General features: G+C 49.0%; 1 protein-coding gene across 2 annotated transcripts in view; it reads right to left on the bottom strand.

The window, feature by feature from the left end:
* Window positions 1-13,872, bottom strand: part of LOC116951651 (collagen alpha-1(XII) chain-like) — a 137,779-nt gene that overhangs the window by 10,594 nt on the left and 113,313 nt on the right. For both annotated transcript variants that reach the window (XR_012946754.1, XM_032970446.2), the window contains exons 46-57: window positions 13,009-13,152; window positions 11,519-11,683; window positions 10,548-10,586; window positions 9,594-9,732; window positions 8,740-8,882; window positions 7,851-7,960; window positions 5,497-5,643; window positions 4,873-4,950; window positions 3,768-3,854; window positions 3,181-3,234; window positions 1,797-1,892; window positions 842-895 (exon numbers count right to left, since the gene is read on the bottom strand). Coding sequence is in view for 1 of the 2 variants with exons in the window: in XM_032970446.2 (XP_032826337.2) it covers window positions 842-895; window positions 1,797-1,892; window positions 3,181-3,234; window positions 3,768-3,854; window positions 4,873-4,950; window positions 5,497-5,643; window positions 7,851-7,960; window positions 8,740-8,882; window positions 9,594-9,732; window positions 10,548-10,586; window positions 11,519-11,683; window positions 13,009-13,152 (1,256 nt within the window). In the remaining variant the exon portion in view is untranslated. The remainder of the gene's footprint in view (window positions 1-841; window positions 896-1,796; window positions 1,893-3,180; window positions 3,235-3,767; window positions 3,855-4,872; window positions 4,951-5,496; window positions 5,644-7,850; window positions 7,961-8,739; window positions 8,883-9,593; window positions 9,733-10,547; window positions 10,587-11,518; window positions 11,684-13,008; window positions 13,153-13,872) is intronic.

The following is a 13,872-nucleotide window of genomic DNA, read 5'->3' as shown; positions in this document are numbered from 1 at the left end:
CCGTCCCTGTGTGGCAAAAAAGGGAGCACATCACCGGCCTGCAAGGAGACATTACAATAAGTCTGCTAGCAAGGGGCTCATGCTACTACCGTTGGTTGTTACAATCAAGTAATTTGTGAGAATTTTCTTTCGTGACATTGGACCATGACACTGGCACACATTAAAATATATCAAGGGATATATAATGTCCACTGTTCTGTGGACGATGACGTGTGTTTATCATCAATACACCCACAGTAGTAAGGTTCACCCAATAGCCACTCCTTTAGGGTATCGGGAGAGAGATGTTCCATTGTGACACCTGCAGTGGTATCTGCGTTTGGTCGGATAGAGGAGACTAAACGGGCGAGGCATGGGCTGGCAATGAGATGGGCTGATGTGATATAGGAGGAACTGGAACTGAGTAGACTTGTTGATAACTGGGATCAGCGGTGTCAAGATTGGCCTGTGTGGAGGAGGCTCGTGAATTATGCTACTGAGCAGTGCCAGGCTAGATACACTTTGAGGCTACTGGGCAGTTGGGGGCAGTCACGCTCCAGGAGGCAGAACAACAGGAGGCAGAGGAGCGACGCTCAACAACGAGCGAAACACCTGAAAGCTAAAGCATTAGCGCACATTGGCACAGTGGAGATGACTGGTAGTGCATCTGCCAGTCATGTCAAGTCAGTCAACTCATAACACCTTGGTCTGTCCCGTGACCTCCTGCCAACAAGCCATCTGAACTTCACATGACATCAAAGTGCACATAGCCTGGCACAAGCACTGTGGTGACATTCCTGCCATTTAGTGGCGAATGGCGGCTGTCGTCGTTGTGTGCACGTGATGCGAGTAATTTGCATACCGGAGGTCCATTCTGTCCTTGAATGCCCGTTTCTCCTTTCTCTCCTTTCCGTCCCTACAAACACACGCAAGCACCCACACACGCATGTAAACTTTAACACACGTGCAAACACACTTGCACAAACGTGCACAAATAAATTAAAATAAAAAAACAATGATTTAGACCCGTTTGTCGATCCACTGTTGGATGAAGGCCTCTCCACGCCGTGTTTGTCATGGAGATTTTTTGTCCACGCCGGACAATGCAGGTTGGTGAAGAGTGAGGCAGGACCGGTGGGGATATCACTTGCCACTGGTGTTAGCCGTGGCCGGGAATGGTACCGAGTTCATAGCGTGGTGCGCTTACCACTGCGCCACCATCCCACCCCCGTGCACACAAATATGTATGAAATATATAGATATTCAAGATAAATATTAAACAGAAATATATACAAATATATATAAAATACAAACTAATACATACAGTATTCTCTCATTATTCATGCACTTGCTATCTGCAATCTTGTCTATCCGCAAATCGCATGTGAAACTCTACATGACCGCCACGAGAGAGAAAGTGATGAGATAAAGTGATGAGAGATAAAGTGATGAGATAAAGAAATGTGTTATTACAACTGTCATGTATTTAATAGCTTATTTATGTATTTATTAATTTGATTCAAAATCATTATCCACGAAATTTGCAATTCACGAGCATATCCGGAACGTATTCAAACAGACACACAATGAATAAAATCAAGTCAATAAAATATCCTTATATTCAGATACCAATTTACCTTTGCATGCATCATGGCCAAGAGTCGAACTTGGGTCTTGGAAATCATAAAACAGTGCGGTGCATACTGAACAATTTATGCATGTGTGTACACATGTATACGGCAACCAGCGTACTTCTGTTCACAAAGGCACACGTGAACGCACGCGTACACATAAAATACAGACGCACGCATTCTCACCGGTTCCCCCTGCAAGGAGAGGCCATTGGGGCCTTGAGGCCCAGGAGGACCCTGGGGTCCCATTGGGCCTTGATCTCCCCTAAGACCGGAAGATCCCTGAAGATACACAAATAAATATACGCACGCACCAACAGTTTCAGAGCAACACATACACACATGCACACGTGGGCAAATGCACATGAGTACACACATGCACACAGACGTAGAGACAAACACACACAAACACGCAGGCACACACACATGCACACACAAGTGCGCTGATGCACACACCTTATTAGACTAGTGGGGCAATTGCTGTTAGCGAGCACCTATGAAGGCTGGCACACACACATGCACATATGCACAAGCACACCCACAAAGTATTTGCACACATACAGACACAAAAAAACATACACACAGGCACACACACATTAATATTCTCCATGTAACGTTATAGACCATGGGGAAAGTGATGTTAATGAGCTCTTACTAAGGTCACGATCCTGGTCGTAAAAACGGCTTAGAATTCTTCTTGCTGATGGAATGTGTGATAGCCAAAAGTTCCTATTGTTGCCTGGTACCTTTCACACACACTGTGTGTGTGAATATATGTGGAGACATGTCAAGATGTAACGTTGCTGCGTAGCTTTTTGCGACTGTGGTTTATAGCTCTCCGATGCATTTCCGGGTTGTTAGGTATGACGTCCGATATCCAAAATCCCAGGCCCGTGGAGCAAAACGTCGGACATCATGCCTAACAACACATGGTACGACCCGAAAACGCATCGGGGAGCTGGGATATAACGTAACGAAAAAACTAAACTATTTTGAAGGTCCACTGAGCTATATAGCTCATTCTAGATTTGAAGTTTTCGTGACTGCAATGATCCATACTCTTTGGTTCTTTCGGTAAAGTCACATAGGTAAAAATAAAAAATAATCAAATCACGACGTTTCAGAGGCAACACAAGCTTCCGTCATCAGGTGTAACTAGAACAGCAGTAATTTGTGTTGCCTCCGAAACGTCGTGATTTGATTATTTTTTATTTTTACCTACGTGATTTTACCGAAAGAACCAAAGAGTATATAGCTCATTTTCAAAAGTGACCTTGCCACAAATGATAGCTCAACAAATTGGCTAATCACGTGGAAATTTATAGCAGCCATATACTCTAAACGCATGTTGATTCCAAATGTGGATGGAAAAAACAGAGGATCTGGAGAAAAATCCACGCAACCATGGGGAGAACATGAAAACTCCAAATATACAGGCATCAGGGTCGGGATTGAACCCACAAACCTCCTGTATATGAGGCGAGATGGTTAACATCTCGCCACCATATTGAGTGCGGAGACAGTGAATTTACGGTGTGTGCATTTGTGTACATGTTCAGAGGGGCTGTACCTGAGGTCCTTGCAATCCAGATTCTCCGCGTGGTCCCCTTAACCCAGAACCACCCTGAACAGAGAAAACAGCAACAACAACAGGGGTGATGTCACCACATCATCTGTACCAGGCTAGGTACAATTTGAGGTTGTCACAGCATGCAGGTGATTGGTGTGGCTAACAATATGCCGGGCCGACTTTGTCCGTGATCGTGCTGAAATTTGCACAACGCAGCAGGTACACATTTAAAGGGAAGCCCGTTATAGGTTCATGTACACACTTGCAATTGATGTTGTTCATGTCCAGGAAACGAGCTTTGGTCATGAGGATTGCAGGCCAGGGTGTTAACTATTGCACCGTACAACACTGAGTTTTGTCACCACGGCGGATGTGCCAGGCTAGGTGCACCAACACATATGAGTGTGTGGCACTCATCACTACCATCTCCTGACCAATGTATGTGTACACCTGTGTAATTGTGCATGTGCCTATGTGCACACATGTACATGTGTGTATCTATGTATGTATATGTACATGTGTGTTTATGTGTATATATGTACACGTGTGTATACAGGTGTACATGTGTGTATATGTGTAGGTTTTACCGGGGGGCCAGGAGGACCAGGAGGGCCGATGCTGTCCTGAGTGCAAGTGCAGGCATGGGGGAGCGCGGGGCATTTGGCCTCATCTCGCTGTGACCACGCAACACAAATAAACAAGACTCAGACACCCCATTTTCATTGGCATTTTCAAGCTGTGCCAGCAAGGGGCCATCACAGCATAGGTAGTTTTCCATTGGCTATTTTCCAAGGCCACCCAGAACCAAACTGTGAATATCTGACCTCAAAAGACATCTGAACGGTTTGGGGCCAAGTAGGCCCAGGGGCGGGGTGAATCATTTACGACGCACGTTGCGCCCCGCCTGACTCGACTCGTCCGTTGGATGCGACGTCAGCGGTGTGGCTCGGGTTCTTCAGTGGAAAAACAACCTGGCGCACTCATGAGCCACGCCGTGCTCGCTCAGGAGCCATAACGACAGTAGGGTTAGGATGCTCACAGTGAGCACCTGTTACGGTTGACATGGACTGCATGCAGGGGCTGGTGTGAGCACGCACTTCGCACGGCCTGCCACCTTTTTTTCTCCCCAGCGCAGACTTTCATGATTGCCCTCTGGTGCTAATTTTAGGTTGTGCCGATTACTCATCTTCATTGTGGGAGACCATGAGTATGATTCTCATGAAAGCGGTGGATAAAGGGGGGCTTTGAAATGGGGTTTACGGGATCCATAGTGCAAGTACATCTTCCAAGAGCAAACAAGCTTCTATCATGCAGGGCAAGGGCGCTCACAAAGGGGTAGTGAGATTCTGAGAGGTCGTGACTTAACCAAAGGCACATTAATCTCCAATAGAGATGATAAAACAAACAACAGGACAGTGGGACTCTGGGGAATCAGAATATCACCAAAGGTCTATGTGACTCTAGAGGAATCAATGTCAGCAACAGAGATTGGGAAAGGAGTAGCGACGTTCCAGTGTTCTACGAGCCACACAAACAGCCACACCATGCCATGGAGGTGCGGTGGCATCAAAGCCATGAGCCATGATGACCTCCTGACCCTTGACCTGTATTATGAGACCCTGTGAGGGACATGGGTCAGCGTTAGACAATGTACAAATGGAATTATATATATGTTTTCAAGAAACATCTCACCAAGTGGGGCAGTTCGCAGCACTTGTCTCTCTCCGCCCAGTTGACGCTGCACACGATGTCGAACATTTGCAGCTGGAACTGTTGAGACAAAGACAGAGATCGCCCATTATAGCCTTTAGTAGGCTGCTGGGGTAAATGCTTTCAGAGAGTGCCTATGAAGGCCAACACATGGCAAAACTTGTGTTGACTGCCGTGTGTTTAGGCAGTGGCACACTCAAATTGCGATTTAATCGAGGGTAAAATTGTATTCCTACTAAGAGCACTAAAAAATATGCATCATCAGTCATGATCACTCCACTGCTGGGCGAAGACCTCCCCAAGCTGTCGCCATCTCGCATGGTTTTTACGATGTCATAACCGACCTAAGTAGTTGTACAGGAAAGCACTGAATCAATTTCGTACTTTTTTAAATTTCCAATTTCACACTTGAAATATAAAAAAATGGTCGCCGACAAAACAGTCGTAAAAGCAATTTTTATATGGGAAGGGGAATAATTATTGTATCTGCCCCCCCCTCCCACCCAGGTGCACCTCCGGGTCCCGGTGTTCATCCCGTGCGCCCGTATCCCCGGTGCTGCGTGCGGCCGCCCCCCCCCCCCACCCCACTCTCCCCCGCCCTGTCACCTCTGCGCTGGCGGAGTCTCCCCGGCGCCGGCCCAGGCTCTGCTCTCCGGCGGTGCTCACGTTGCCCAGGGGCCAGGACGGCTGCTCGTCGATGGCGTGGCAATCCACGTGCAGCCGCACCGCCGAGTCATTCACCACCACGTGCACCTGCCGACGGCATGCGTACACACGCCTAAACATGCACTCGCACATTTACATATTTATACGCACACATGTGGAGTAAATGCACGCAAATCTATCCGCACATGCACAAGTAATTGCACACTTGCAATCGAACACACAAACGCAAATACGGACAAAGATTCCCCCATAGCCTTGACTAGCGAGCACCTATGAAGGCTGGCACAAGACTACGCGGGCTGCATTTGTCTTCCCAGTGCTGATGCTTACACACAGCACCGGGTACTCATTGAAGGGCTGAATCGAACTTGCGGAGGCCCACGGCCGGTTCAGATATTCATCCCTGATGTTGCCCACGAGCGGGAATCGAACCTGAGTTACCTGGTTCTTAGGGCAGCATGCTAACCACTGCTCCATACAAATGTAGTGGGTTCGATTGAGGCGCACACTCAACTTGGAGGCAACACTATTGTTTAACGCATAACAACCATACTCTTTGGTTCTATTCGGTAAAGTCACGTAAAAGTATAAAACAACAAAAAATAAAAATAAAAAATGCACGACGTTTCGGCCACAACACAAGTGGCCTTCATCAGGTGAAGCGACCAGACTGTCTCGAGGACAGCGCTGGAGTGAACACAGCCAAGCTCAGACCGCGACCTTTAATCTTGTGTGAGAGGAATTAAGGTGCCTTGACAAAGGAATTAGCATAACAATTAGCATTCAATTGGCGGACTTAGCATGGTGAACGGTGTAGAGGGGGTGAACATGTGCAGACCGGCGAGGGGGGGAGGGGGAGTTTACATATTGATGGTGTGAAAAAGGAATTTAAGCAGCTGCGAAAGTTTGGGATACCACTACTTGAAAAAATATACTGTACCATTGAAAATTAGTTTAATGTTTGGTTCGATTTAAAACATCTTTCCAATGGTTGCTTAATTTGAAACCATCCTCTCGGTTGAAATTATCTGTGTTTGTAAATCTGAATTGCCTCGTGAACAAATCTCTGATAAAAACCCGTGGGTTTGCAAAGAACCTTGGTATCGGAGAAAATAATATCGTGATCACCCACAGCGTTGTAACAGTGATCAGCTACGGCAGAAGAAGGATGGTTTCAAATTAAGCAACCATTGGAAAGATGTTCTAAATCGAACCAAACATGAAACTAATTTTCACTGGTACAGTATATTTTTTCAAGTAGTGGTATCCCAAACTTTCGAAGCTGCTTAAATTCCCTTTTCACACCATCAATATGTAAACTCCCCCTTCCCCCCTCGCCGGCCTGCACATGTTCACACCCTCTACACCGTTCACCATGCTAAGTCCGCCAATTGAATGTTAATTGTTATGCTAATTCCTTTGTCAAGGCACCTTAATTCCTCTCACACAAGCTTAAAGGTCGCGGTCTGAGCTTGGCTGTGTTCACTCCAGCGCTGTCCTCGAGACAGTCTGGTCCCTTCACCTGATGAAGGCCACTTGTGTTGTGGCCAAAACGTCGTGAATTTTTTATTTTTATTTTTTGTTGTTTTATACTTTTACGTGACTTTACCGAATAGAACCAAAGAGTATGGATCCTTGCAGTCACGAAAGCTTCAAATCTAGAATGCATAACAACCAACGTGAATACTCTACATAAGGTGGTGACCACCGTTCCTAATCTCACTAACACTCGGGGAATACTACACAGCGTGACCAAGGCAGGTGATGGGCTGCCTGGTCACGAACGACGATCGGAGACTCGAGGACCGCTGATGGCATCTTCATCCCGGGGTTGAAGAGCCCAGCGCTCTTTTCACGCCCCGCTTATAACTCCCGTGGCGTGGCCGGCTCCGCCCCAGGCCACGCCCCCCTTCTCGATCCTTCAAGAAGGTCCGGGCCCCCAACCACGTGACCCCCAAGCTCCTCCCTGGGGCCCCCAGCCCCCCCTTTATCCGGTCACGTGTCCTGTTGGGTTCACGCAGAGTGTCACGGCCTGACACGACCCCCGTGACACCCGCCTACAGCACCCATACCGAGCCAACACAGTAGTGACGTCATGTGTCCCTACGCTCGTACAGTCCCGACACAGTAGTGACGTCGTATGTTACTACACATATATGTAAACAAAAGACAAAGATCCCCCCGTATAGCCTCAACAGACTGTTGGGGAAAGTGCTATTAGCGAGCACCTATGAAAGGCTGGCACGGCACACGAGGGGGTGGGTGGCCAGCACCGCTGGTGTAAACGCACAGACCTTGTGGAAACTGCCGTAAAAGAGCTTCTGAACATCCGGGCCCTTGAAGCTGGTGCTTTGCAACTTCCCCGCGTCGTCCATGTACTCGAAGGTCAAAGACTTCGCCTTGGCTGCAGCGCACACGTACACACACGTGTTACAGGTGTATGAACACATCCGGTTATACTACACGGGCACGCCACAGTGTGCAGGTATGTACGCACATGAGTGAATGCACGGTATACACACGTGGAGTCAGAACATACCAATACATTTGTGTGGTTGCGTGCATCTCCATGTCTGCAGGCAATGCAGTTGCATTGCCTGGCAAATTGCCCAATGATGATGGATGTAATTACCAGCGAAACGTCGTACTCAAAAATTGTAAATGTTGTGGATTTACTCTTCAACACACCGGTGGGCTAAAGTAGTGAACTATATGTCTTTTGTCAACGTGACACATTTTTTTTACTGATTAGCCGTGTCGGGTGGTGGAGAGTTGCGACACATTTATAAATAACGTGATCTAATCCAAAAACCTTTATTATGAATGCAACTGCACCGGGGCCCGTGGAATGGGGGGGGGGGGCTCAGGCCGACGAAGAGGGTGGGGGAGGAAATTGTATCGGGGGGGCCGGGGGGGACCACCATTTCATCCCCTGCAGCATGACCAGTTGCCAACCAGACTACTCGTTCGGGTTCAGTGGCTTTGCTATCTCGTGCGCAGGCGGTGCAACTGCGCGGAGAACACAGGCGGCATACTGTGAAAAGGATGTGGGAGGGAAATTGTACAGGGTGGGGCGGGCGCAGGGGGAGAGAGGAAGGACGCCCATTTCATTCGTTGCACCAGGGCCGACGCCACCCGCGGCACCCCTCTGGGGGTGGCCGAGCGATCACGCGCCGGTCTCACCGTCGAGGAGGACGCCCACTTGGAGTTTGTCCGCTTCGTCGCGGAGCTCCCACACGGTGAACGGCTGCGAGGGCGTCTCGGGCAGCATGCGCATCATGAACGACACCGTGTACGCGGGGGGCAGCCCCTCCGGCAGCACCTCCCTGCTCACGCCGCGAGGGAAGACGCGGGGGGGATGGGGATCGACCCGTTTCAGCGGTGGGCTGTTCTGGGCCGCGTACCCAGGCAAATCCTCACCCCGGTGCACCATCCGCTATGGCTGTAGCTGCCACAGTGACGTGCCACCCACTGTAGTCCGCGTAGCGGCACGAGAAATATTTCGAAAATAGAACGAATTCTTTGAAATGGATAAAGAAGCATGGAGAAACGGATCCTTTGAAGTACATCAAAGACAGAAAGAAGAAGAGGTGGATGAGAGAACATACAGAGTTAGAGACATCATATTGAGAAATGTAAGTAGGCATTGGCAGGCCACGTCGCTTGAAGGGACGATGGCCGGTGGTCAAGACTAACTACTGAGTGGCAGCCAAGGCAGTAAACACGTGTGGACAGCATGCGGAGATGGAGCGATGAAATCAGATCATGCGCAGGTGGGACTGTCACATCTCAGGACCCTGACAGGCAGTGATGGCTTAGGGACGGAGCCCTTCACCCAGCAGTGGATAGACCATGTATGCTACTGCTTCTGTTGATGATGACAATGAACCGGGTTTCATTGCTGTAAATGTGTGCACACATGTACGAGTGTGTGTATGTTGGTGTATGTGCGTGTGGCTGTGTAGTTGTGCGAGCACACGCTACCCATGTGTGCATGTGTGTGTATGTAATGCGCGTGTGTGCGTGTGTGTGCGTGCCTGGTAGGCTGTCTCAGCGCAGCCTCTTTGTGAATCCGAAACGAGGGGAATGAGTTGAAGGAGCCGGGCTCCATGGAGACTCCGCTCACGTTGGCGTAGAGACGCTCGGTCAGCTGGAACGCCTCCATCATCTTGAACCCTGCGGCGGCGCACGCCACATTCACACGAGCAACATTGCAGCGAAGGGTTTTCCTCGAGCTAGGCCCGGGCGGGAGACTAACACGGGGAGGCCTTGGTACGGAGAAGCAATAGCCCAGAAGTCCTGGTGCGCAATGAGGTCATAGCCGGTGTTTAAAGTAGCACGAAAAAAGTTCCGGAATGCAGAGAAAAAAATTCTACAACAACACGGAATTGCTTTGAATTGGATATACATTATATACGATGCAAAGCACTGGAGGGCGTTTAATCGTACATTATGTTTTCGTACATTATATTCTACGTAAGATATTCTCATACGTTGACTATACATTGTACACTAAGGAACTTATTCTAGAGCATTTCATATACATTACATGCTACAAAACAGGATAACAATGCGTTGAACATGTACATTGTAACACGGTTCTCACCTCCATTCAACACAAAATACACCTTGCCTCAATCTGACTGCACCAATCTTATGTACGCATGCATGTCGAACTTCTTTCGGACCGTACGTAGCCAACCGTGCTAATCGGAGGTGCGGAGTGGGGAAGGTCAACAAGCTGAACACAAAAATCATTTCTGAAGAAGTGAAACGGCCACCGAACGCACGTCCACGCGAAACGTCAGACGCGGCGGGTCGCCTGTTTTGCATCAGTCCAACAATCACGTTGTCTTCCCCCCCCCCCACCCCTCCAGAGAGTTATCATTTCCCCGTGGCCGGTATATCTTTCCGTCCGAGCGCTCCCTCACCCGGTGCGTATTGCATATGCCCCGTTCATGCCGTCTCCCGCTTTGAACCGCCCGCCGTACCTGAGATGGTGTAGCGGTCGAGGTGGACGAGCGGGCATGCTGCAGGCCGGCGCCGCGTTCGAGCCACGATCGATTGGCGCCGCAACAGAGGAAGGAGGGAAGGGGGTTGCGGGGGAGGTGGCAATGATGCGGACACGCGGGGGGACACATGGGGGGACACGCGGGGGGACACGCGGGGGGACACGCGGGGCCACGACGGCGCACACAGGGGGCAGAGACGTACGAATTATTACAAAATACCGTGTTGTGGTTCAGTTGCGTACGTAGTACAGTACTCGCGTGTTTATTTCTTACTATTCATTGTATTCCAAAGTAGCAACAATTTATTGAACTGAGCGGGTGTCCTGGAACACCTTGATGACACACATTTTTATTTTAACACACCAATAGATTAACAAAGGATGTGTTGAGGTTTAAAAAAAAATGTAATTAAAGATAACCCATGCAGGCTTCACTGGAACACGATACAATCCACGTTTCTATTTTATCATCTCCCCACGTATGACCACACAATTAACTGAATAATTGATTTGTTTTCCATCCAATTGAGTAAGCATCATCTCAACAAAAGCCAACAGCGTTTTTTTTTGGCGGCAGGATCGCATAGCGCCTCACAGCCTGGATTTAATTCCTGACTCGGAAGCCTTTCCGCGTGGAGTTTGTACGTTTTTCACCCTGTTCCAAACTGTTGTCCTCTGGATTCCCCAGTGCCCTCCCATCACTAAAATACAACACACACATTGCAACCGATACTGGTCAAAACATCGCAATGCTGAGGATCTGCAAATTTACTCAATTGGGATTACACATAACAGCATCGCTCCCTCCCCACGACTGAGAAAACTGGGCAGGGCCCTCCTGAAAAAGTGTCTTGAGACTTAGTGAAGCCCTGGCCGAACAAGCACAATGATGACACAATTATTCTGGACGATGCGAGCGCACGCGTGGAATGTGAGTGCCGGCGCACTCACTTGCGGAGGCGGTCTCGCACACGAAGGTTATGAGGTGGTCCTCCAGGGAGCGGAACGCCTCGTAGTCCTCCACCAGGAACACGTGGCGCTCGCTCGGCAAGGAGCCGATGGCGCGCAGCTCCGCGTAGTCGCCGTCCGCGATGCCGATCGCAAACACGGACACGCCTGCGCGCGTACGCGGCAAACACGGAGACAAAGATCCCCCGCGCCGACCACCTCAGCATATTGCCGGGGCGAGTGCTGCTGGCGAGCACCGACGAAGGCCGGCGCACCGCGACCACATTTGGAAGATGTTTAAATGTTCCGCCTGCCGCATAGTAGGTGATTGCACCTGCCATTACCGCTATCTCATGTGATAATACGATCGGGTGAAATAACCCCCTACAACAGTGGATTGACGCAACGGCTGTGTTCGTACATACAGCATTCATACCCATCACTTATAAATGCAAAAGAGCAAACTGAGCTGCAGGCTGGCCCAACGTACACGCAAGGGGCTGCTTGTGTGGCCAGCACCGTGCACAGCCGACCGTCTTTGTGTCTCCCCGGCAGTAGCATCCAATGCACCGCCATGACTGCACCATGTACTCATTTTATAGTCCACGGGCCACAGCAGATATTGGTACCACGTAAGGTAGCAAAACTTTAGTCGTATCCATTTATTTACACATATGTGGTACAGTCAATATGATTGAATTACTAGATCACACCACACATTTCACGTGGTTACCTCATAATTCACTGTTGTTGGCCACATCAACAAATTGTGAGCAATAAAACTATTCCATCCCAGCTGGTAACGACAAGAGCAATATCTGATCTGGGCTTGAGGACTTCAAGGCTGAGGTGACCCCCGGGAAACTAAGGCCAGGTTCAGAGACCGTTTGTAGTCAGTCTGGTGCTAAACGTGGTCAAGAATCGCACTTGGGCACAGGAGCAGCACATGCGTGCTGTAAATTTCCATGTGATAAGCCACTTCGTTGAGCTACCATTTGTGGCCATGTTGCTTTTGAAATATCTTGATTTGAAGATTTCGTGACTGCAGGAATTCATACTCTCTGGTTCGTTCGGTAAAGTCACGTGGTATAAAATAAAATAAAAATAAATCACGACGTTTCGATTGCAACACAGTTCAAGAGCTCTGATGATGATTGCTTATGTTGCAATCGAAACGTCGTGATTTATTTTTTATTTTATTTTATACCTACCGAAAATAAAAATAGTTCAATTTTATAAAAATCAAATTTTTTGCGATTTTCTCACCGTTCCTATACTTAGTGCTATTGTGTTTTTGTATGCTTTGTTGTTGTAACTTTCTGACCCACCCCTTACCGAAAATCTGTGAAAAAGAGCTTTATAGCTCATCGGATTCCTACAGTATAAATACAGATTCTGTGCGTGTAAAAGGACATAACGAGGGCACGCAGTTGCGTGACGACGGTGAATGGTACAGATTCACGCGCGCGCCGAACACACAGAACACATCGTACCGTCCTGCTGAATCTTCTGCGCGACGGCCGACACGTCATCCTGCGAGCGCCCGTCCGTGATGACAACGAGCACCTGCGGCAACCCGCGGCGCACGCCCGACTGGGCGGCGAACATCGCGTCGCGAACAAACTCCAGCGCCTTGCCTGCACACGGCGCGACCGTCCACACCGTCGCCATCACCATCACCGCCGCCACCGGTTAAACAATGATCCACCGTTAACGTCACCACCACCACCACCACGGTCAACACCATAATCATCATCACCATCATCACGTTTACCACCACCAGTTAAATTATAATCACCACCACTGCCACCACCGCCAATACCATCATGCTCAACAACCTAATCATCATCACAATCTCGACCCTTTCCACCAACATTTAAACAATGACCACTGTCACCACCATCAACACCCTCACACTCAACACCATAATCATTATAACGATCACCACCATTACCACCACCAGTTGAACAATAATCACCACTACTACAATTGCCATAATTAGCACCACCACCACAAGCACGGCCAACACTGCCACCACCATCACCGCAATTGTCAAAACCACCACCGTCATCTCAACCACCACCACCACGACTGCCACCACCAATTAAACGAGGATAAACCACTTTGGCCCAATGTGGCCCATTGCCCACAGTTCAAGAGCCCTGGACTAGGGGATTCCCAGAACGGGTTCAGATACCACTTGCTACTGATGTTATCCATTGCCAGGATTCCAGACACACACACACACACAGCTGAACACTTCAGAATATATTCCCACCGGTAAACACTGAGAATGCTAACAACGAGCATTTTATATTACTCCTTAGGGGTGAGATTGTGGCACAGTGGTTAGCACA

The sequence above is a fragment of the Petromyzon marinus genome, chromosome 43 (genome assembly GCF_048934315.1).
Source record: "Petromyzon marinus isolate PM22_M1 ecotype Great Lakes invasive population chromosome 43, UKy_Petmar_22M1.pri1.0, whole genome shotgun sequence".
In the NCBI taxonomy this organism is placed as follows: domain Eukaryota; kingdom Metazoa; phylum Chordata; class Hyperoartia; order Petromyzontiformes; family Petromyzontidae; genus Petromyzon; species Petromyzon marinus.
This window is presented reverse-complemented; position numbering and strand designations above follow the sequence as displayed.